The sequence below is a fragment of the Hyla sarda genome, chromosome 9 (assembly GCF_029499605.1).
Source record: "Hyla sarda isolate aHylSar1 chromosome 9, aHylSar1.hap1, whole genome shotgun sequence".
Classification (NCBI taxonomy): domain Eukaryota; kingdom Metazoa; phylum Chordata; class Amphibia; order Anura; family Hylidae; genus Hyla; species Hyla sarda.
Genome location: NC_079197.1, coordinates 132,543,736 through 132,567,883, shown reverse-complemented (window position 1 = coordinate 132,567,883; position 24,148 = coordinate 132,543,736). Strand labels below are relative to the sequence as shown.

The 24,148-nt window shown below is 45.8% G+C and overlaps 1 protein-coding gene across 1 annotated transcript in view; it reads left to right on the top strand.

Annotated features, from left to right (window-relative positions):
- Nucleotides 1-23,756, top strand: part of LOC130290907 (protein FAM162B-like) — a 35,259-nt gene extending 11,503 nt beyond the window's left edge. The window contains exons 2-4 of the mRNA XM_056539115.1: nucleotides 11,694-11,799; nucleotides 12,560-12,668; nucleotides 22,808-23,756. Coding sequence (XP_056395090.1) covers nucleotides 11,694-11,799; nucleotides 12,560-12,668; nucleotides 22,808-22,915 — 323 coding nt within the window. The 3' untranslated portion in view covers nucleotides 22,916-23,756. The remainder of the gene's footprint in view (nucleotides 1-11,693; nucleotides 11,800-12,559; nucleotides 12,669-22,807) is intronic.
- The last annotated feature ends 392 nt before the right edge of the window (nucleotides 23,757-24,148 follow it).

The window sequence follows — 24,148 nt, the reverse complement described above, 5'->3', positions numbered from 1 at the left end:
AATAGATTATTATGCCCTCTTACATTGCCCCCATAGATTATGCCCCATTACATTGCCCCCATAGATTATGCCCCATTACATTGCCCCATAGATTATGACCCCTTACATTGCCCCATAGAATAGGGGGAAAAAAACACCACTCACCTCTCCTTCGTTCCCTCGCAGCTCCTGTTGTTCATCTTCTGTTTCAGCCTCCTGTGTGGACAGAGTCATTAGGAGCTGCTGCCACAGAGGAAGCCCGGGCTAGAGTGACAGGACGCTGGCTCCTTCCTATCACGTGTGCCGCCGCCGCGGTGCTCATTCAACACCGTGTGCGTCTTAAAGGTGCACTCAGTGTTGAAAGTTGTGGCTGCTCGGGAATTCAGGACAGGTGTCCCAGATTTCCTGGTGGCCTCCCCTTCACCTGCGGGCCCGGTCGCAGGGGGAACGGCGGCCCACAGTTGAAGGGTCCCGTTACTCCACTGCAGGGAACGTGCCACCACGGTTCCTAGCATGGAAGTTACTGACATGGTGCAGCCATAGGGCTCCGGGCCCCCTGGCGGCCCGGGCCCCTTACTGGAGTACCGGCTGTACCCCCCTGAAGGCGGCCCTGCGCACACAGCCTGTACCACTTCTCAAGGACACTTAGGTTGCAAGCTAACTTGAACTTACAGTATAACATAAATTTGTAGCTACATACTTGCCTTACATTAGACATAATACTTTTTATAATTTACATAGTTACATAGTTATTGTTCACAAGGTTGAAAAAAAAACAGAGTCCATCAAGTTCAACCTATAACCCTAATGAGTCCCTATTGAGTTGATCCAGAGGAAGGCAAAAAACCCTCATACTAGAGGTAAAAATTCCTTCCTGACTCCAAATATGGCATCAGAATAAATCCCTGGATCAATGTTCTGTCCTTATAAATCTAGTAGAGTGATCCCTCAACATACGATGGTTATTCATTCCAAATGAACCATCGTTACTTGAATCCATCATATGTTGAGGGATCCGTGCAATAGTAATATAGAATGTTAAACTCACGTGTCCCCGCCGCTCCAGACTATCACCGCTGCCCTGGATTGTAGCTCCACATCGCCGTCATCATGTCCCTAGGGTGTGCAAACCACTCCCGATCGTCACCACTTCCCTGGATCATTGCTCTCCAATGCAGTCATCACGTCGCTGCGCACGCCGCTCCTATTGGATGATGGGACGGCGTGCTCGGCGATGTGATGACAATGAAGGAGAGTGAAGGCCATGCAGCGGAGCATAAAGAGGACGGTCTGGAGCGGCATTGACAGGTGAGTGACACTCACCGGAGCACAGGGGGCACATTAAACGCTATTCGGCAGCAGCTGAAGCAGTCTGTGCTGCCAGATAGCTGTTTATGTGATGGCCCCGACATAAAAAAGCATTGTATGTTGATGCTGCCTTCAAAATGTGATGGCTTCTGAGATGCCATTGTATGTTGAAAATATCGTATGTCGGGGCCATCGTAGGCCAGGGGATCACTGGATACATAACCAGCGATGTTATTACTCTCCAAAAATGAATCCAGACCCCTTTTGAACTCTTTTACAGAGTTCACCATGACCACCTCCTCAGGCAGAGAATTCCACAATCTCACTTCTCTTACAGTAAAGAACCCCCGTCTGTGCTGGTGTAGAAACGTTCTTTCCTCAAGACGTAGAGGATGCCCCCTTGTTATAGATAGGTTATAAATAGATCATGAGACTCAGATATATGAAAAAGAAGGAAACAGAAGAAAAGGAGCACTAATGTGCCATGATTCTGTGATGAAAGTATATAAAGGTGAACAAAGTTTGGTATGCTCACCTGAGGGTGTTGTGTTACAGACACAACACCGTAGAAGGCTTTGATCCCAGATCCCTGGGAAGCACGTAGTGATGGAAGGACGTCTGGTTAGTAGAGAAGGAAGGTGGGATCTAGGATCCGTAAAATCGCGGTGCTGAGAAGCGCTCGTTTCCAGTGTAGAAGTGTAGAATTATCCACAAACACGGATATTCCACAAGGCAAAAGATGTTTATTCATGCAGGTAGATACAATTGATAATGCGTTTCGAGGAGCGGAGACCCCCTCTTCATCAGATCCAATATCTCTGCACAGTGCTCTCTGCTGACATCTCTGTCCATTTTATGAACTGTAAAGAACAGCATATGTTTGCTATGGGGATTTCCTTTTACCCTGGACAGTTCCTAAAATGGACAGAGATGTCGGCAGAGAGCACTGTGCTCATGATGTCAGCAGACAGCTCTGTGTTTCAAACGGAAAAGAATTTCCACTGTAGGATTCAGCAGCTAATAAGTACAGGAAGGATTAAGATTTTTTAATAGAAGTAATTTACAAATCTGTTTAACTTTCTGGCACCAGTTGATTTAAAAGAAAAAAAAAAGTTTTTCACCGGAGTACCCCTTTAACCCCTTAACCTCTTCAGGACATAGGGCGTATGGATACGCCCTGAATCCCGAGTCCTTAAGGACCGAGGGCGTATCTATACGCCCGTGGGAATTCCGGCCCCCACCGCTAGCCGGTTGGGGACCGGAGCCGGATGCCTGCTGAAATCGTTCAGCAGGCATCCCGGCATATCGCCCAGGGGGGTCATTATGCCCCCCCATGTCGGCGATCGCCGCAGATCGCTGGACAATTCAGTCCAGCGATCTGCGGCGATTCCGGGTCAATCGGGTCTCCGGTGACCCGGTGACCCGGAATTACTTGCTGTTCGGGGCCGTCTCTGACGGCCCCGAACAGCCAGAGCCTGCAGGGGTGAGGTGGCACTGATGCCACCTCACGATCGCCCTGATTCGTCGGCCGGATTACCGGCCGACCAATCAGGGCGCCTGCTGCGGGTGTCACTCCCGCACCCGCTCCGCCCCTCTTCTGGAGGACGTGAGCGGGTGCGGGAAGACGACCCCCGGTGCTGGGGACCCTGATCCCCGGCGCCCCTGTTGGGATCGGGGCCCCAGGAGCAGCTGCGGCGGCGGAGAGACGAGGGACTGACCTGTGCGGCGAGGATCGTTGGAGGTGAGTGACAGCCTCCTGCTGTTGCTTAGCAACAGCTCCCAGCATGCAAAAAGGGCATGCTGGGAGCTGTAGTTATGCAACAGCAGGAGGCAGACCACCACAACTCCCAGCATTCCCTTATGGGCATGCTGGGACTTATGGTTTTGCAACAGCTGGAGGCACATTCTTTCCATGGAAAAGTGTACCTTCAGCTGTTGTCTAACTACAACTCCCAGCTTGCACCAACAGCTAAAGTGCATGCTGGGAGTTGTAGTGGTGCATCTGCTGGTTGCATAACTACAACTCCCAGCATACCCGTTGGCTGTCGGTGACTGCTGAGAGTTGTAGTTTTGCAACAGCTGAAGGCACACTGGTTGTGAAACTCAGAGTTTTTTTTTACCTAACTCAGTGTTTCACGACCGGTGTGCCTCCAGCTGTTGCAAACTACAACTCTCAGCAGTCACCGTACACCATGCACCGTACATGCTGGGAGTTGTAGTTTTGCAACAGCTGGAGGCACACTGGTTGTGAAACACTGAGTTAGGTCACAAACTCAGTGATACATAACCAGTGTGCCTACAGTTGTTGCAAAACTGCAACTCTCAGCAGTCACCGACAGCCAACGGGCATGCTGGGAGTTGTAGTTATGCAACAGCTGGATGTCCCCCCCAATGTGAACGTACAGGGTACACTCACATGGGCGGAGGATTACAGTAAGTATCTGGCTGCAAATTTGAGCTGCCGCAAACTTTCTGCTGCAGCTCAAATTGCCAGCGAGAAACTACTGTGAACCCCCGCCCGTGCGACTGTACCCTAAAAACACTACACTACACTAACACAAAAAATAAAATAAAAAGTAAAAAACACTACATATACACATACCCCTACACAGCCCCCCTCCCCTCCCCAATAAAAATGAAAAACGTCTGGTACGCCACTGTTTCCAGAACGGAGCCTCCAGCTGTTGCAAAACAACTCCCAGTATTGTCGGACAGCCGTTGACTGTCCAGGCATGCTGGGAGTTTTGCAACAGCTGGAGGCACCCTGTTTGGGAATCACTGGCGTAGAATACCCCTATGTCCACCCCTATGCAATCCCTAATTTAGGCCTCAAATGCACATGGCGCTCTCACTTTGGAGCCCTGTCGTATTTCAAGGCAACAGTTTAGGGTCACATATGGGGTATCGCCGTACTCGGGAGAAATTGTGTTACAAATTTTGGGGGGTATTTTCTGCTTTTACCCTTTTTAAAAATGTAAAATTTTTGGGAAAACAAGCATTTTAGGTAAAAAAAAATAAAAATTTTTTACATATGCAAAAGTCGTGAAACACCTGTGGGGTATAAAGGTTCACTTAACCCCTTGTTACGTTCCCCGAGGGGTCTATTTTCCAAAATGGTATGCCTTGTGGGTTTTTTTTGCTATCCTGGCACCATAGGGGCTTCCTAAATGCGGCATGCCCCCAGAGAAAAATTTGCGTTCAAAAAGCCAAATGTGACTCCTTCTCTTCTGAGACCTGTAGTGCGCCAGCAGAGCACTTTTCACCCCCATATGGGGTGTTTTCTGAATCGGGAGAAATTGGGCTTCAAATTTTTAGGGGTATTTTCTGCTATTATCCTTTTTAAAAATAAAATTTTTTGGGGAAAACAAGCATTTTAGGTAAAATTTTTTATTTTTTTTTTACATTTGCAAAAGTCGTGAAACACCTGTGGGGTATTAAGGTTCACTTTATCCCATGTTACATTCCCCGAGGGGTCTAGTTTCCAAAATGGTATGCCATGTGTTTTTTTTTTGCTGTTCTGGCACCATAAGGGCTTCCTAAAGGTAACATGCCCCCCAAAAACCATTTCAGAAAAACGTACTCTCCAAAATCCCCTTGTCGCTCCTTCCCTTCTGAGCCCTCTACTGCGCCCGCCGAACACTTTACATAGACATATGAGGTATGTGCTTACTCGAGAGAAATTGGGCTACAAATACAAGTAAAAATTTTGTCCTTTTACCCCTTGTAAAAATTCAAAAATTGGGTCTACAAGAACATGTGAGTGTAAAAAATGAAGATTGTGAATTTTCTCCTTCACTTTGCTGCTATTCCTGTGAAACACCTAAAGGGTTAATACACTGACTGAATGTCATTTTGAATACTTTGGGGGGTGTAGTTTTTATAATGGGGTCATTTATGGGGTATTTCTAATATGAAGACCCTTCAAATCCACTTCAAACCTGAACTGGTCCCTGAAAAATACTGAGTTTGAAAATTTTGTGAAAAATCGGAAAATTGCTGCTGACCGTTGAAGCCCTCTGGTGTCTTCCAAAAGTAAAAACACATCAATTTTATGATGCAAACATAAAGTAGACATATTGTATATGTGAACCAAAAAAAAATGTATTCGTAATATCCATTTTCCTTACAAGCAGAAAGCTTCAAAGTTAGAAAAATGCTAAATTTTCAAATTTTTCATCAAATTTACGGATTTTTCACCAAGAAAGGATGCAAGTATCGACAAAAATTTACCACTATGTTAAAGTAGAATATGTCACGAAAAAACAATCTCGGAATCAGATTGATAAGTAAAAGCATTCCAGAGTTATTAATGTTTAACCCCTTAACGACGCAGGACGTATATTTACGTCCTGCGCCGGCTCCCGCGATATGAAGCGGGATCGCGCCGCGATCCCGCATCATATCGCGTCGGTCCCGGCGCTAATCAACGGCCGGGACCCGCGGCTAATACCACACATCGCCGATCGCGGCGATGTGCGGTATTAACCCTTTAGAAGCGGCGGTCAAAGCTGACCGCCGCTTCTAAAGTGAAAGTGAAAGTGACCCGGCTGCTCAGTCGGGCTGTTCGGGACCGCCGCGGTGAAATCGCGGCGTCCCGAACAGCTGATCGGACACCGGGAGGGCTCTTACCTGCCTCCCCGGTGTCCGATCGACGAATGACTGCTCCGTGCCTGAGATCCAGGCAGGAGCAGTCAAGCGCCGATAATGCTGATCACAGGCGTGTTAATGCACGCCAGTGATCAGCATTAGAGATCAGTGTGTGCAGTGTTATAGGTCCCTATGGGACCTATAACACTGCAAAAAAAATGTAAAAAAAAAGTGTTAATAAAGGTCATTTAACCCCTTCCCTAATAAAAGTTTGAATCACCCCCCTTTTCCCATAAAAAAAATAAAACAGTGTAAAAAAAATAAAAAATAAACATATGTGGTATCGCCGCGTGCGTAAATGTCCGAACTATAAAAATATATCATTAATTAAGCCGTACGGTCAATGGCGTACGCGCAAAAAAATTCCAAAGTCCAAAAAAGCGTATTTTGGTCACTTTTTATATCATTAAAAAATGAATAAAAAGTGATCAAAAAGTCCGATCAAAACAAAAATCATACCGATAAAAACTTCAGATCACGGCGCAAAAAATGAGTCCTCATACCACCCCATACGTGGAAAAATAAAAAAGTTATAGGGGTCAGAAGATGACATTTTTAAACGTATAAATTTTCCTGCATGTAGTTATGATTTTTTCCAGAAGTGTGACAAAATCAAACCTATATAAGTAGGGGATCATTTTAACCGTATGGACCTACAGAATAATGATAAGGTGTAATTTTTACCGAAATATGCACTGCGTAGAAACGAAAGCCCCCAAAAGTTACAAAATGGCGTTTTTTTTTCGATTTTGTCGCACAATGATTTTTTTTTCCGTTTCGCCGTGCATTTTTGGGTAAAATGACTAATGTCACTGCAAAGTAGAATTGGCGACGCAAAAAATAAGCCATAATATGGATTTTTAGGTGGAAAATTTAAAGGGTTATGATTTTTAAAAGGTAAGGAGGAAAAAACGAAAGTGCAAAAACGGAAAAACCCTGAGTCCTTAAGGGGTTAAAGTGACAGTGGTCAGATGTGCAAAAAACGCTCCGGTCCTTAAGGCCAAAATGGGCTCCGTCCTGAAGGGGTTAAGGACCAGGCCATTTTACACCTTAGGACCAGAGCGTTTTTTGCACATCTGACCACTGTCACTTTAAACATTAATAACTCTGGAATGCTTTTAGTTATCAATCTGATTCCGAGATTGTTTTTTCGTGACATATTCTACTTTAACATAGTGGTAAAATTTTGTGGTAACTTGCATCCTTTCTTGGTGAAAAATCCCCAAATTTGATGAAAAATTTGAAAATTTTGCATTTTTCTAACTTTGAAGCTCTCTGCTTGTAAGGAAAATGGATATTCAAAATATTTTTTTATTTTATTTACATTTCCAATATGTCTACTTTATGTTTGCATCATAAAATTGACGTGTTTTTACTTTTGGAAGACACCAGAGGGCTTCAAAGTTCAGCAGCAATTTTCCAATTTTTCACAAAATTTTGAACCTCGCTTTTTTTCAGAGACCAGTTCAGGTTTGAAGTGGATTTGAAGGGTCTTCCCATTAGAAATACCCCACAAATGACCCCATTATAAAAACTACACCCCCCAAAGTATTCAAAATGACAATCAGTAAGTGTTTTAACCCTTTAGGTGTTTCACAGGAATAGCAGCAAAGTGAAGGAGAAAATTCACAATCTTTATTTTTTACACTCGCATGTTCTTGTAAACCCAATTTTTTAATTTTTACAAGGGGTAAAAGGAGAAAATGTATACTTATATTTGTAGTCCAATTTCTCTCGAGTAAGCACATACCTCATATGTCTATGTAAAGTGTTCGGCGGGCGCAGTAGAGGGCTCAGAAGCGAAGGAGCGACAAGGGGATTTTGGAGAGTACGTTTTTCAGAAATGGTTTTTGGGGGGCATGTTGCATTTAGGAAGCCCCTTTGGTGCCAGAACAGTAAAAATAACCCACATGGCATACCATTTTGGAAACTAGACCCCTTGGGGAACGTAACAAGAAATAAAGTGAGCCTTAATACCCCACAGGTGTTTCACGACTTTTGCATATGTAAAAAAAATATTTTTTTTTCCACTAAAATGTGTGTTTCCCCCCCAAATTTCACATTTTTGCAAGGGTTAATAGCAGAAAATACCCCCCAAAATTTGTAAGCCCATCTCTTCTGAGTATGGAGTTACCTCATAAGTTGGCATGAAGTGCATTACGAGCGAACTACAATGCTCCGAAGAGAAGGAGTGATATTTGACTTTTTGAGAGCAAATTTTGCTCGGGGGGCATGTCGCATTTAGGAAGCCCCTATGGTGCCAGAACAGCAAAAAAAAAACACATGGCATACCATTTTGGAAACTAGACCCCTTGAGGAACGTAACAAGGAATAAAGTGAGCCTTAATACCCCACACAGGTTTCACGACTTTTGCATATGTAAAAAAAATATATATTTTTTTTTCACTAAAATGTGTGTTTCCCCCCAAATTTCACATTTTTGCAAGGGTTAATAGCAGAAAATACCCCCCAAAATTTGTAACCCCATCTCTTCTGAGTATGGAGGTACCCCATAAGTGGACCTGAAGTGCACTACGTGCGAACTACAATGCTCAGAAGAGGAGGAGCACCATTGAGCTTTTGGAAAGAGAATTCGTTTGGAATAGTAGTCAGGGGCCATGTGCATTTACAAAGCCCCCCGTGGTGCCAGAACAGTGGACCCCCCCACATGTGACCCCATTTTGGAAACTACACCCCTCACAGAATTTAATAAGTGGTGCAGTGAGCATTTACACCCCACTGGCGTTTGACAGATCTTTGGGACAGTGGGCTGTGCAAATGGAAAATTACATTTTTCATTTTCACGGATCACTGTTCCAAGAATCTGTCAGACACCTGTGGGGCGTAAATGCTCACTGTACCCCTTATTACATTACATGAGGGGTGTAGTTTCCAAAATGGGGTCACATATGGGGGGGGTCCATTGTTCTGGTACCATGGGGGCTTTGTAAACACACGTGGCCTTCAATTCCGGACAAATTTTCTCTTCAAAATCCCAATGGCGCTCCTTCTCTTCTGAGCATTGTAGTGCACCCATAGAGCACTTTACATCCACATATGGGGTATGCTCTTACTCAGAAGAAATTGGGTTACAAATTTTGGGGGGCTTTTTTTATTTTCCCTTGTGAAAATGAAAAATTTAGGGTGACACCAGCATTTTAGTGAAAAAAAATTTTTTTTTTCACTTTCCCATCCAACTTTAATGAAAATTTGTCAAACACCTGTGGGGTGTTCAGGCTCACTATACCCCTTGTTACGTTCCGTGAGGGGTGTCGTTTCCAAAATGGGGTCACATGTATGCATTTATTGTTTTGTGTTTATGTCAGAACCACTGTAAAATCAGCCACCCCTGTGCAAATCACCAATTTAGGCCTCAAATGTACATAGTGCGCTCTCACTCCTGAGCCTTATTGTGCGTCCGCAGAGCATTTTACGCCCACATATGGGGTATCTCCGTACTCAGGAGAAATTGTGTTAAAAATTTTGGGGGTCTTTTTTTCCTTTTACCTCCCGTGAAAATAAAAAGTAAAGGACAACACCAGCATGTTAGTGTAAAAAATAAATTTTTTTTACACTAACAGGCTGGTGTAGACCCCAACTTTTCTTTTTCATAAGGGGTAAAAGGAAAAAAAGCCCCCCAAAATTTGTAGTGCAATTTCTCCCGAGTACGGAGATACCCCATATGTGGCACTAAACTGTTTCCTTGAAATACGACAGGGCTCCGAAGTGAGAGAGCGCCATGCGCATCTGAGGACTAAATTAGGGATTGCACAGGGGTGGACATAGGGGTATTCTACGCCAGTGATTCCCAAACAGGGTGCCTCCAGCTGTTGCTAAACTCCCAGCATGCCTGGACAGTCAGTGGCTGTCCGGAAATGCTGGGAGTTGTTGTTTTGCAACAGCTGGAGGCTCTGTTTTGGAAACACTGCCGTACAATACGTTTTTTATTTTTTATTAGGGGGACAGTGTAAGGGGGTGTATATGTTGTGTTTTACTCTTTATTATGTGTAAGTGTAGTGTAGTGTTTTTAGGGTACATTCGCACTGGCAGAGGTTTACAGTGAATTTACCGCTAGGAGTTTGCGCTGCGGTGAAAAATTTGCCACCGCCCAAACTTGAAGCAGAAAACTTACTGTAAACCCGCCAGTGTGAATGTACCCTGTACGTTCACATGGGGGGCAAACCTCCAGCTGTTTCAAAACTACAACTCCTAGCATGTACTGACAGACCGTGCATGCTGGGAGTTGTACTTTTGCAACAGCTGGAGGCACACTGGTTGGAAAACCTTCAGTTAGGTTCTGTTACCTAACTCAGTATTTTCCAACCAGTGTGCCTCCAGCTGTTGCAAAACTTCAACTCCCAGCATGTACTGATTGCCGAAAGGCATGCTGGGAGATGTAGTTATGCAACAGCTGGAGGGATCGCAACTACAACTCCCAGCATGCAGAGACAGCTGTTTGCTGTTTAGGCTTGCTGGAAGTTGCAGTTTTGCAACATCTGTAGAGCTATAGTTTAGAGACCACTGCATGTTGCAAAACTACAACTCCCATCATGCCCAGACAGCAAACTGCTGTCTGGGCATGCTGGGAGTTGTAGTTTTGCAAGATCTGGGGGTGCACAGTATAGAGATCACTTTGCAGTCGTCTCAAACTGTAGACCTCCAGCTGTTGCAAAACTGCAACTCCCAGCAAGCCTAAACAGCTCTCTGGGCATGCTGGGAGTTGTAGTTCTGCAACATCTGGAGGGTTACAGTTTAGAGACCACTATAGTGGTCTCAGACTGTAGCCCTCCAGATGTTGCTAAGTAACTCACCGGCTTCCGTTGGATCCAGGAAGCTGCGTCGCCGTCCTCTTCTTCCGTCGATCGTCGCCCGCTGCCGCCGCCGCTGCCGTCGCCGATGGGTAAGTGGATCTTCGGCGCCGGTCCCTGTCGGTTTCCCCGTTCTGCCCCGCCTATTGTGGGGGGGCAGGACGGGGAAACCGAAAGTAAACCCCTCCGCCCCCGATCTGCTATTGGTGGTCGCGTCTAGACCACCAATAGCAGAGATAGGAGGGGTGACAACCCTGCCACCTCACTCCTATCGCTACAGGGGGTTCGTGGGTGTCTAGGACACCCGCGATCCCCCTTCTATTCCGGGTCACCGGGTCACCATAGACCCGTATGACCCGGAATCGGCGCAAATCGCAAGTGTGAATTCACTTGCGATTTGCGCCGATCGCCGACATGGGGGGGTCTAATGACCCCCCTGGGCATTTGCGCGGGGTGCCTGCTGATAGATACAGGTACGCCCTTGGTCCTTAAGTACCAGGGAGCAAAGGCGTACCTGTACGCCCTTGGTCCTTAAAGGGTTAATCCTTTTCCATGTCAGTCATCCCAAGTGTTCTCCCATTTAACACATAATTCCAGCACGGATTTTTCCTCCCCATGTGCATTACCTTACATTTATTAGTGTTGAACCTCATCTGCCACTTCTCAGCCCAAACCTCCAACCTATCCAGATCCATTTGTAACAGTGCACTGTCCTCTATAGTGTTTACCGCTTTACAGAGTTTAGTATCATCTGCAAAGATTGCTACTTTACTATTCAACCCCTCTACAAGGTAATTAATTAATATATTAAATAGAATAGGACCCAAGATGAACCCCTGTGGTACCCCACTAGTAATAGTCACCCAATCATAATAAGTACCATTAATAACCACCATGTTATATGATATCTTGCTAACAAAAACATATATTTTTATTCTATTCTACATTTAGGTCAGCATCTGTATAGAAATGAGAAAAAACCAACAGACTTTGACAAGAGAGTGCTAGTGTGGGCCGGACGTTACAAGAAACAGGAAGACATCCCACCATACGTATCGTGAGTAGTATAAAGTATTGCTTCAATATTCATTGAAATGTTTCCAAGAGTTTCCATATATTTCATGGTTCTAGTCCTAAATAGCAAAGCCTACAAGCATTGATTGACTGCTTAGAGATTTGTGTAACCTATTGTTCCCCTCTCGCTTTCGCACAAAGAGGCCCATGTTGGAAATCAATAGTATTCTGTATATGGCTAGGTCTGGACAAGAACTTTTGTGACATTGAGTTAGAACTGTGTCTATTTTATGTCAGTTTTTTTTTTTGTTGTTAAAGGGGTACTCCGCCCCTAGACATCTTATCCCCTATCCAATGGATAGGGGATAAGATATCTGAACGCGGGGGTCCCGCCACTGGGGCACCCCAGACATCCGCTTCACAGAGCAAACTTCGTTCCGTGCCGGATGACTGGCAATGCGGAGCGGAAGCTTGTGAGGTCACGGTCATGCCCCACTCGTGGTGTCACGGCCACGTCCCATCAATGCAAGTCTATGGGCCGTCATGCCTCCTTCCATAGACTTGCATTGAGGGGAAGTGGCCATGACGTCACGAGCGGGGCGTGATGTCATGAGCCCCTGGCGCTGCCCTTGATGCTCTAAACGAACACCAGGTGCAGCAGGGAGATCACCACCTTTGGATAGGGGATAAGATGTCTAGCGGTAGAGTACCCCTGTAAGGGCATAGTTTTATTTATTTTTTTTCATAGATTTAGTTACCAGGTCCCAAGTACAAAACTAATACTTTTATTGATTTTCTCACAGATGGGAGGTCATTTCAGCTGCCAGAAGCAATTTCCGCATAAAGATCTGCATGGCCATGATATTTGGCACAATTTTTGGATGCATCTTGATGGTGCGATCAGGCAAGAAGGTTAGTGGATGACTTTCGAGTTTTCCTACATTTTTTTAAACTATTATTTGAACTTTTCGGAACGTCATTGAACCTATGGGAGGTGATCAAAATTTAGCGATTCTGGCTTTGAGAATAATTTTTTTTCTTTACACAGGATGAATAATGTCATATTTTAATAGTTTGGACATTTCTTCCCAAATAAACTTAAAGGGAATCTGACAGCAGCATCACCCACACTAACCTAAATATACAGGTTAAAGAGTACCTCCCAGTTCACTGCCCCCATCCTGATAAACCACCCTGTCTTTATTTGTATTATTTATTCATTTTCCACCTTTATATTGCTCTGTATATTCTGCTCAGTCAGATTTACAGACTGGGAAGGGGCGTTACCCAGCAGGCACAAAATTATCTGAAGCCACACAGGGGAGAACTTCCTCCCTCACTTTTCTACATACAGCCCAGAGCAGTTTAGTGTGTGAGATGAGCTATAATAGGCAAAAGCTGCACCCCCCCCCCTCAGCACTACAGACTGCATTTCCTGATTTTGGACTTCTGCCAGGCCAGCAGAAGTCCAAAGCCTGTGCATAAGATGGGAGAAATGTGCTCTGGACAAGTAGGGAGACACCTAGTGGCAGCTTTTTTTTAACCACAATTAAAACATAGAAAATTCATTTTTTAACCCCTTAAGGACTCATGACGTACCGCTACGTCATGAGTCCGCTCCGGATCTATAACGCGGGGCCGTGGCTTATAGCGCGCGGCATTGATCGCGCTGCCGCGTGCTATTAACCCTTTAGATGCGGCGTTCAAAGTTGAACGCCGCGTCTAAAGTGAAAGTATGCTGGTTAGCTCAGGGAGCTGTTCGGGATAGCTGCGGTGAAATCGCGGCATCCCGAACAGCTTACAGGACAGCAGGAGGGTCCCTATCTGCTTCCTTGCTGTCCGATCGCCGAATGACTGCTCAGTGCCTGAGATCCAGGCATGAGCAGTCAAGCGGCAGAATCATCGATCACTGGTTTCCTATGAGAAACCAGTGATCAATGTAAAAGATCAGTGTGTGTGTCACGATGCCGGCTGGCAGGAGGTGGATCCTCTGTGCCAGAGAGGGATTGGCGTGGACCGTGCTAGTGGATCGGTTCTAAGTCACTACTGGTTTTCACCAGAGCCCGCCGCAAAGCGGGATGGTCTTGCTGCGGCGGTAGTGACCAGGTCGTATCCACTAGCAACGGCTCAACCTCTCTGACTGCTGAAGGTAGGCGCGGTACAAGGGAGTAGACAGAAGCAAGGTCGGACGTAGCAGAAGGTCGGGGCAGGCAGCAAGGATCGTAGTCAGGGGCAACGGCAGGAGGTCTGGAACACAGGCTAGGAACACACAAGGGAACGCTTTCACTGGCACAATGGCAACAAGATCCGGCGAGGGAGTGCAGGGGAAGTGAGGTATAAATAAGGAGTGCACAGGTGAACATACTAATTAGAACCACTGCGCCAATCAGCGGCGCAGTGGCCCTTTAAATCGCAGAGACCCGGCGCGCGCGCGCCCTAGGGAGCGGGGCCGCGCGCGCCGGGACAGGACCGACGGAGAGCGAGTCAGGTACGGGAGCCGGGGTGCGCATCGCGAGCGGGCGCCACCCGCATCGCGAATCGCATCCTGGCTGGAGGTGGTATCGCAGCGCCCCGGGTCAGTGGATCTGACCGGAGCGCTGCAGTAGCGAGAGTGTAGCGAGCGCTCCGGGGAGGAGCGGGGACCCGGAGCGCTCGGCGTAACAGTACCCCCCCCCCCCCTTGGGTCTCCCCCTCTTCTTAGAGCCTGAGAACCTGAGGAGCAGACTTTTGTCTAGGATATTGTCCTCAGGTTCCCAGGATCTCTCTTCTGGACCACAACCCTCCCAATCAACTAAAAAAAAAGTTTTCCCTCTGACCTTCTTGGATGCCAGTATCTCTTTGACGGAGAAGATGTCCGAGGAGCCGGAAACAGGAGTGGGGGAAACAAGTTTGGGAGAGAAACGGTTGATGATGAGTGGTTTAAGAAGAGAAACGTGAAAGACATTAGGAATACGAAGAGAAGGAGGAAGAAGAAGTTTGTAAGAGACAGGATTAATCTGGCACAAAATTTTGAAAGGACCAAGATAGCGTGGTCCCAACTTGTAGCTAGGGACACGGAAGCGGACATATTTAGCGGAGAGCCATACCTTGTCTCCAGGAGAAAAAATGGGGGGAGCTCTTCTTTTCTTATCAGCAAACTTCTTCATGCGTGATGAAGCCTGTAAGAGAGAATTTTGGGTCTCTTTCCATATGGTGGAAAGATCACGAGATATTTCATCCACAGCGGGCAAACCAGAGGGCAAGGGGGTAGGGAGGGGGGGAAGAGGGTGACGGCCGTACACCACGAAAAATGGGGATTTGGAGGAAGATTCAGAGACTCTGAAGTTATACGAGAATTCGGCCCATGGTAGAAGATCTGCCCAGTCATCCTGGCGGGAGGAAACAAAATGTCGTAAATAATCACCCAAGACCTGGTTAATTCTTTCTACTTGTCCATTGGATTGAGGATGATATGCAGAAGAAAAGTTTAATTTAATCTTGAGTTGTTTACAGAGAGCCCTCCAGAATTTTGACACAAATTGGACGCCTCTATCCGAGACGATCTGCGTGGGCAACCCGTGAAGACGAAAAATGTGTACAAAAAATTGTTTCACCAACTGAGGCGCTGAAGGAAAACCAGGAAGAGGGATGAAATGTGCCATTTTAGAGAATCGATCAACGACCACCCAAACAACAGTGTTGCCACGGGATGGGGGTAAGTCTGTAATAAAGTCCATACCAATCAGAGACCAAGGCTGTTCGGGGACAGGCAGAGGATGAAGAAGACCAGCGGGCTTCTGGCGAGGAGTCTTATCCCGGGCACAGACAGTGCAGGCTCGCACAAAGTCCACGACATCCGTCTCCAGAGTCGGCCACCAATAGAAGCGAGAGATGAGTTGCACGGATTTCTTGATGCCCGCATGACCTGCGAGATGGGAGGAGTGACCCCATTTGAGGATTCCGAGGCGTTGGCGTGGAGAGACGAAGGTTTTTCCTGGAGGAGTTTGCCTGATGGAGGCTGGAGAAGTGGAGATCAGGCAGTCAGGAGGAATGATGTGTTGCGGAGAGAGTTCTACTTCCGAGGCATCCGAGGAACGAGAGAGAGCATCGGCCCTAATGTTCTTATCGGCAGGCCGAAAGTGAATTTCAAAATTAAATCGGGCAAAGAACAGAGACCATCTGGCCTGGCGAGGATTCAGCCGTTGGGCAGACTGGAGATAGGAGAGGTTCTTGTGATCGGTGTAAATAATAACTGGAAATCTTGATCCCTCCAGCAGATGCCTCCATTCCTCAAGTGCCAATTTAATGGCTAGAAGCTCTCGATCCCCGATGGAGTAGTTCCTCTCCGCCGGAGAGAAGGTCCTAGAAAAGAAACCACAAGTAACAGCATGCCCGGAAGAATTTTTTTGTAGAAGGACCGCTCCAGCTCCTACTGAGGAGGCATCAACCTCCAATAGGAAGGGTTTAGATGGGTCAGGTCTGGAGAGCACGGGAGCCGAAGAAAAGGCAGACTTGAGCCGTTTAAAGGCGTCTTCCGCTTGAGGAGGCCATGACTTAGGATTGGCATTTTTTTTGGTTAAAGCCACGATAGGAGCCACAATGGTAGAAAAATGTGGAATAAATTGTCTGTAATAATTGGCGAACCCCAAAAAATGTTGGATAGCACGGAGTCCGGAGGGGCGTGGCCAATCTAAGACGGCAGAGAGTTTGTCTGGATCCATTTGTAGTCCCTGGCCAGAGACCAAGTATCCTAGGAAAGGAAGAGATTGGCATTCAAACAGACATTTCTCCATCTTGGCATACAGTTGATTGTCACGAAGTCTCTGAAGAACCATACGGACATGCTGACGGTGTTCTTCTAGATTGGCAGAAAAAATCAGGATATCGTCCAGATATACAACAACACAGGAGTATAAGAGATCACGAAAAATTTCATTAACAAAGTCTTGGAAGACGGCAGGGGCGTTGCACAGGCCAAAGGGCATGACCAGATACTCAAAGTGTCCATCTCTAGTGTTAAATGCCGTTTTCCATCCATCCCCCTCTCTGATGCGGATGAGATTATAAGCACCTCTTAAGTCCAGTTTGGTAAAGATGTGGGCACCTTGGAGGCGATCAAAGAGTTCAGAGATGAGAGGTAGGGGGTAGCGGTTCTTTACCGTGATTTTATTAAGACCGCGGTAGTCAATGCAAGGACGTAGGGAGCCATCTTTCTTGGACACAAAGAAAAATCCGGCTCCGGCAGGAGAGGAGGATTTGCGGATAAAGCCCTTTTTTAAATTTTCCTGGATGTACTCAGACATAGCAAGAGTCTCTGGGGCAGAGAGAGGATAAATTCTGCCCCGGGGTGGAGTAGTGTCCGGGAGGAGGTCAATAGGACAATCATAAGGCCTGTGAGGAGGTAGAGTCTCAGCTTGTTTTTTGCAAAAAACATCCGCAAAGTCCATATAGGCCTTAGGGAGACCGGTTACAGGGGGAACCACAGAGGCACAGCAAGGGGTACTGGGAACCGGTTTAAGGCAGTCCTTGAAACAAGAGGAACCCCAACTCTTGATCTCCCCAGTGGACCAATCCAGGGTTGGGGAATGGATTTGAAGCCAGGGTAGTCCAAGGAGAATTTCGGAAGTGCAATTGGGGAGGACCAAAAATTCAATTTTCTCGTGATGAGGTCCGATGCACATTAGAAGGGGCTCCGTGCGGAAACGTATGGTACAGTCCAATCTTTCATTGTTAACACAATTGATGTAGAGGGGTCTGGCGAGACTGGTCACCGGGATGTTGAACCTGTTGACGAGGGAGGCCAAAATAAAATTTCCTGCAGATCCGGAATCCAAGAAGGCCATAGTAGAGAAGGAGAAGGTAGAGGCAGATATCCGCACAGGCACAGTAAGACGTGGAGAAGCAGAGTTGACATCAAGGACTGTCTCACCTTTGTGCGGAGTCAGCGTACGTCTTTCCAGGCGAGGAGGACGGATAGGACAATCCTTCAGGAAGTGTTCGGTACCGGCACAGTACAGGCAGAGATTCTCCATGCGGCGTCGTGTCCTCTCTTGAGGTGTCAGGCGAGACCGGTCGACCTGCATAGCCTCCACGGCGGGAGGCACAGGAACGGATTGCAGGGGACCAGAGGAGAGAGGAGCCGGGGAGAAAAAACGCCTCGTGCGAACAAAGTCCATATCCTGGCGGAGCTCCTGACGCCTTTCGGAAAAACGCATGTCAATGCGAGTGGCAAGATGAATGAGTTCATGTAGGTTAGCAGGGATTTCTCGTGCGGCCAGAACATCTTTAATGTTGCTGGAAAGGCCTTTTTTAAAGGTCGCGCAGAGGGCCTCATTATTCCAGGATAGTTCTGAAGCAAGAGTACGGAATTGTACGGCGTACTCGCCAACGGAAGAATTACCCTGGACCAGGTTCAACAGGGCAGTCTCAGCAGAAGAGGCTCGGGCAGGTTCCTCAAAGACACTTCGAATTTCCGAGAAGAAGGAGTGTATAGAGGCAGTGACGGGATCATTGCGGTCCCAGAGCGGTGTGGCCCATGACAGAGCTTTTCCAGACAGAAGGCTGACTACGAAAGCCACCTTAGACCTTTCGGTAGGAAACTGGTCCGACATCATCTCCAAGTGCAGGGAACATTGGGAAAGAAAGCCACGGCAAAATTTAGAGTCCCCATCAAATTTATCCGGCAAGGATAGTCGTAGGCCAGAAGCGGCCACTCGCTGCGGAGGAGGTGCAGGAGCTGGCGGAGGAGATGATTGCTGAAGCTGTGGTAGTAGCTGCTGTAGCATCACGGTCAGTTGAGACAGCTGTTGGCCTTGTTGCGCTATCTGTTGTGACTGCTGGGCGACCACCGTGGTGAGGTCGGCGACAACTGGCAGAGGAACTTCAGCGGGATCCATGGCCGGATCTACTGTCACGATGCCGGCTGGCAGGAGGTGGATCATCTGTGCCAGAGAGGGATTGGCGTGGACCGTGCTAGTGGATCGGTTCTAAGTCACTACTGGTTTTCACCAGAGCCCGCCGCAAAGCGGGATGGTCTTGCTGCGGCGGTAGTGACCAGGTCGTATCCACTAGCAACGGCTCAACCTCTCTGACTGCTGAAGGTAGGCGCGGTACAAGGGAGTAGACAGAAGCAAGGTCGGACGTAGCAGAAGGTCGGGGCAGGCAGCAAGGATCGTAGTCAGGGGCAACGGCAGGAGGTCTGGAACACAGGCTAGGAACACACAAGGGAACGCTTTCACTGGCACAATGGCAACAAGATCCGGCGAGGGAGTGCAGGGGAAGTGAGGTATAAATAAGGAGTGCACAGGTGAACATACTAATTAGAACCACTGCGCCAATCAGCGGCGCAGTGGCCCTTTAAATCGCAGAGACCCGGCGCGCGCGCGCCCTAGGGAGCGGGGCCGCGCGCGCCGGGACAGGACCGACGGAGAGCGAGTCAGGTACGGGAGCCGGGGTGCGCATCGCGAGCGGGCGCCACCCGCATCGCGAATCGCATCCTGGCTGGAGGTGGTATCGCAGCGCCCCGGGTCAGTGGATCTGACCGGAGCGCTGCAGTAGCGAGAGTGTAGCGAGCGCTCCGGGGAGGAGCGGGGACCCAGAGCGCTCGGCGTAACAGTGTGCAGTGTTATAGGTCCCTATGGGATAACAATGATCAGTGTGTGCAGTGTTATAGGTCCCTATGGGAGCTATAACACTGCAAAAAAAAAGTGAAAAAAAAGGGTAATAAAGATCATTTAACCCCTTCCCTATTAAAAGTTTGAATCACCCCCTTTTCCCATAAAAAAAAAAAGCAGTGAAAATAAAAATAAACATATGTGGTATCTCCGCGTGCGGAAATGTCCGAATTATAAAAATATATTGTTAATTAAACCACACGGTCAATGGCGTGCGAGCAAAAAAATTCAATAGTCCAAAATAGTGCATATTTGGTCACTTTTTATATCAAGAAAAAATGAATAAAAAGCGATCAAAACGTCCGATCAATGCAAAAATGGTACCGCTAAAAACTTAAGATCACAGCGCAAAAAATGAGCCCTCATACCACCCCATACGCAGAAAAAAAAAAAGTTATAGGGGTCAGAAGATGACAATTTTAAACGTATACATTTTCTTGCATGTAGTTATGATTTTTTCCAGAAGTATGACAAAATCAAACCTATATAAGTAGGGTATCATTTTAACCGTATGGACATACAGAATAAAGATAAGGTGTAATTTTTACGGAAAAATGTACTGTGTAGAAACGGAAGCCCCCAAAAATTACAAAATTGCGTTTTTTTTTTTCAATTTTGTCTCACAATGATTTTTTTTCCGTTTCGCCATAGATTTTTGGGTAAAATGACTGATGTAATTACAAAGTAGAATTGGTGGCGCAATAAATAAGCCATAATATGGATTTTTAGGTGCAAAATTGAAAGAGTTATGATTTTTTAAAGGTAAGGAGGAAAAAACGAAAATGCAAAAACGGAAAAACGCTGAGTCCTTAAGGGGTTAAACAAAGTACATTAGAAAGATTATTTATTTACCATAAGGAGTGCAATAGCTAACATTTTTTTAACGAGAGTGCCCATTTAATAATACAGGTGATGCTAATTCATACACAGTTTACCTTATAAAAATCTGTACAGCAATTTGTTGTAATCCTTAGAAAAAGAAATATGCAAATTAGCCTTTATCTGCAATTCTAAAAATTACAGCTGAACAGCTGCACGGATTTTTATATGATAAACTGTGTCACCTCGACTATTACCCTGTGTATTTAGGTATTTAGGTGTTGGTTATGCAGCTGTCAGATTCCCTTTAAAAAGTTTACTTGGCAAGCATAGAAATGAAGACACAAATCTCCACCAGGGGTCACTATAACTTTAATGTTACTCAACAGTGTAAAGTGTAAGTCCTATACTTCTATACCATGTGATCTTTATCTCCTGCATGGGGAGACGCAGGCTACGTTGGATGTTGGGGCTAAGGCAACCATACCAAGCTCAGCAAAATTCCTTGTACGAGTCCCATTCATGAGAAAAGGGCTTGTTTACAAAACTTCGCTGAGCTTGGTACGGAAATTTACACCCTCAAATGGTGGTTTAAGGATTGCATGCATTTCTGAAGACACAGACACTTGATATCATTGGTATTTATCCCCAATCCGAAGGATAGGGCATAAGTTATAGAGCGCTGGGGCCCCCTGCAATCTCCTGCGCGGGGCCACAGCAATGTACAGGAAAGGGGGCATTCTGCCCCCACATGACGCTGCAGCTGGCACGCCACCTCCATGAATCCCATAGAGATCCATGGAGGAGGCCTGCCTGTCCCGGCTTTCTACTGGGGATGACACGGTCCTTCCGGCAGACTGCCACGGCCCCGTATAGGAGCGCTTGGACCCCCCACAATCTATAATTTATCCCCTATCCCCTTCGGATAGGGGATAAGTTGTAAGCACTACAGATCTCCTTTAGGATATGTTCACACGTTCGCAGATTTGATGCACAGGATTTGATGCATTTTCTGCTGCAGATTTCAATGTAAACTAAATTACAGAGCACAGCTTCTAATCTGCAGTTACAAATCCTGTGCATCAAATCTGCACAGGACCCTGTATGTGTGAACGTACCCTTAATAGGGATTATACACATAACATAACACAAAGCAATTCATACAAATGAAATTAAAGACATAAACAAATGAATAAATGTAATTTACTTCTTTCTAAACTGCCTGAATCAAAATTCATTTAATGCCAAGTCATGCACATAAGAACCAATATGAAAATTAGCTATCATCTAGAAGAAATGGGGATTATCAGCCAAGACAGAATGTCTTCCAAAAGGAAAGGATCCATCTGTAGACAGCTGATTTGGGGTTGTTGCTTCCCATCAATACAAAGCATGGTACTGGTTGGCTGGGCGAAATACCTTTGATGAAAGTGTTTCTCCTTGTGAAAACCACCAGATGGTGTAAAGTGTCTCATATGCCAGTCTGTAGATCCTATAGACCAGTGTTTCTTAAGCGCAGTCCTTAAAGGTCTAATCTGCTGCTAGACATGTTATCCTCTATGCAAAGGATAGGGGATAACATGTCTAAAAGGTGGGGGTCTGGCCACTGGGGAACTCTGTGATCTCTGCCACAACACCCCAGTCATCTGGTGCACGGAGCGAACTCTAGTCATCTGGTGCACAGCCGCCAAGCCCCCTCCAATTATGTCTATGGGAGGAGGCGTGACATGGATAGGGGATAACATGTCTAGGGGCGGAGTACCCCTTTAAGTATCCTGAACAGGACATCTTTTGAAGATTTTCTTAGTCATTTACATGTGATATAATTATGGTCAGTGCATCAGGCATCACCACAATTATATCCCCTGTGAGAGACTAAGGAAATCCTGAAAACATGATCTTTTGGGGGGGGGGGGGGGTGACTTGTGTACCGTGTTTCAGAAACATTGATCTAGACTGTAATGTATATCATGTGTGGCTGGAGAACCAATGGCCAAGTGCAACTTTTCATGATGATTTGAAATGTTACAGCAGATGCTATTCTAACTATAGAGTATGTCTCATTTTGTATAAACTGTTTGGGCAGGCCCTTCTAAGCTCCACATGTTGAATTCCCAATACATAAAAATGTTTTCTTGAGTATGGTGTGGAAAATGTTAAACGGCTTACATAGAGCCCAAATCATAATGTCATCAATGTTATGATACTGTATTTCGGGTATTGCTATGAAGGGAGTATCACACTCTAGCTACTACCTATGATTCTTTATTCTAATGATTTGTGGGGGTCCTAGAGGATCCATCCCAGATTGAGCTCAGCCTGACAGGGGCCAAGCTATAGTGCCAGATAGAGTGACATGTATATGGATGTCAGTTTGCTGTGTACAGAAATAAAGAGGACAAACCCTTAATGTCAAATTTTGAAGCAACGTAGTAGAATGTGGTACAGAACATCCACTAGCTCGGTGTTGGTAAATGGGATTTCATGGTTTGCTGTGATTATTAAATAGTTGTAGTCCAAGTAGTCCAAGCCTTATTCTACTTTCTTCATGTTAAAGACGTCCTTTCTTTCTGTCTCTAGGCTCTCCAGGAAGAAAATACACTGCTTCATAAGAATACAGAGAAGAAGGCAAAATGGAGGGAGGAAGCAGCACAAGAAGGGATCAAGAGTTCAAGACCAGAAATTTAGCTAGGGAATTTTTCCTAATCTTTTTTAAAAACTAGAATGCCTTAATGCGTCAACTTTTACCTTAGGTCTTTGATTTATTATTGTGCCTAAATAAAAATGTGTCTAGGTATAGTTCCTCTTCTTATGTCTTCATGTCTGGTAGTGTTAACCCACTGTTCACTCTTAAGATGACAAAAGCTGTTACTTGGTAGCACAAAGATCAATACTGAACAGACGAATTTGTCTTATGTTCATTTAAGCTAACTGGGATATTTTGGACTAAGCTACCTCGAAGCTAGACAAAACAGCTTCCTGAAACTTTTAACTTTTTAGAAATTGTTAAATGGATTGTCTGGCATCTCTTTTCTTTTTTATTCATGTATAGGTTGGGAAAAAATATAAAAATGAAAAAATCTGTAATCACCTACCCAATACTCCCCATTCCAAAGGTGTCTGTTCCATACTTTTTACTGCTTCCTGGTAATATCTCAACATTCAGTCGATCATTGGCCAAAGTGGTTACCTACCTCAGCCAGCGATTGGTAGGGCACCAGGAAGTGGGAAGTATCAGGACGCAGGCACCATCAGAATAGCGCTGGTGGGAGATTGGGCAGGTACTGTAAGTCCACCTCTCTTTTATTTTTATATTTTTCAATTCCAGCGTGAGCACTATTAAAAAAAAAACTGAAATGCCAGATAATCTCTATAAAAATAAACTAATTTGTTAAAAGATAAAGTAATGAAATAAATAAAGGATACATACATAAATCTACTATGGTGCTATGATTGGTTTCTTAGGTATAAAGTATATTGGGAAAACTTGAAACAGTTTTTCTACCTCATTTGGCAAATCCATTAAAAGATTACCTTAAATTTAAAGTTTGCGAGCCTTATTTTTGAATGAAAAAGAAGAATCACATGATTGGTGCTGACATTTCTTTAGGTGTGTAAGTGCCATAGCAATACCAATAGAATGCATCTGTAATAACAGTATAGCACTTGCTTTTGAATATGTGGAAAAGAGATAAAAGAGACAGGGAGAGGATAGCGCCTCGCGTAATTCAGTGGGATAATCCCGGTCCGCAACCCCAGTGTTTGTAGTACTCACCTGGGGTATGGCTTGATATGTGCATATCTCCCCTCCGTGTGGGGTCAGATGGTCTCTGGCTGCAGCCCGCAGGATCCAGCCGGGTCCTCGATGAGAGGTCGGCAGTAGACTTGTGGAATGGTGCAAAGAAGATTGCAAAAAAAATG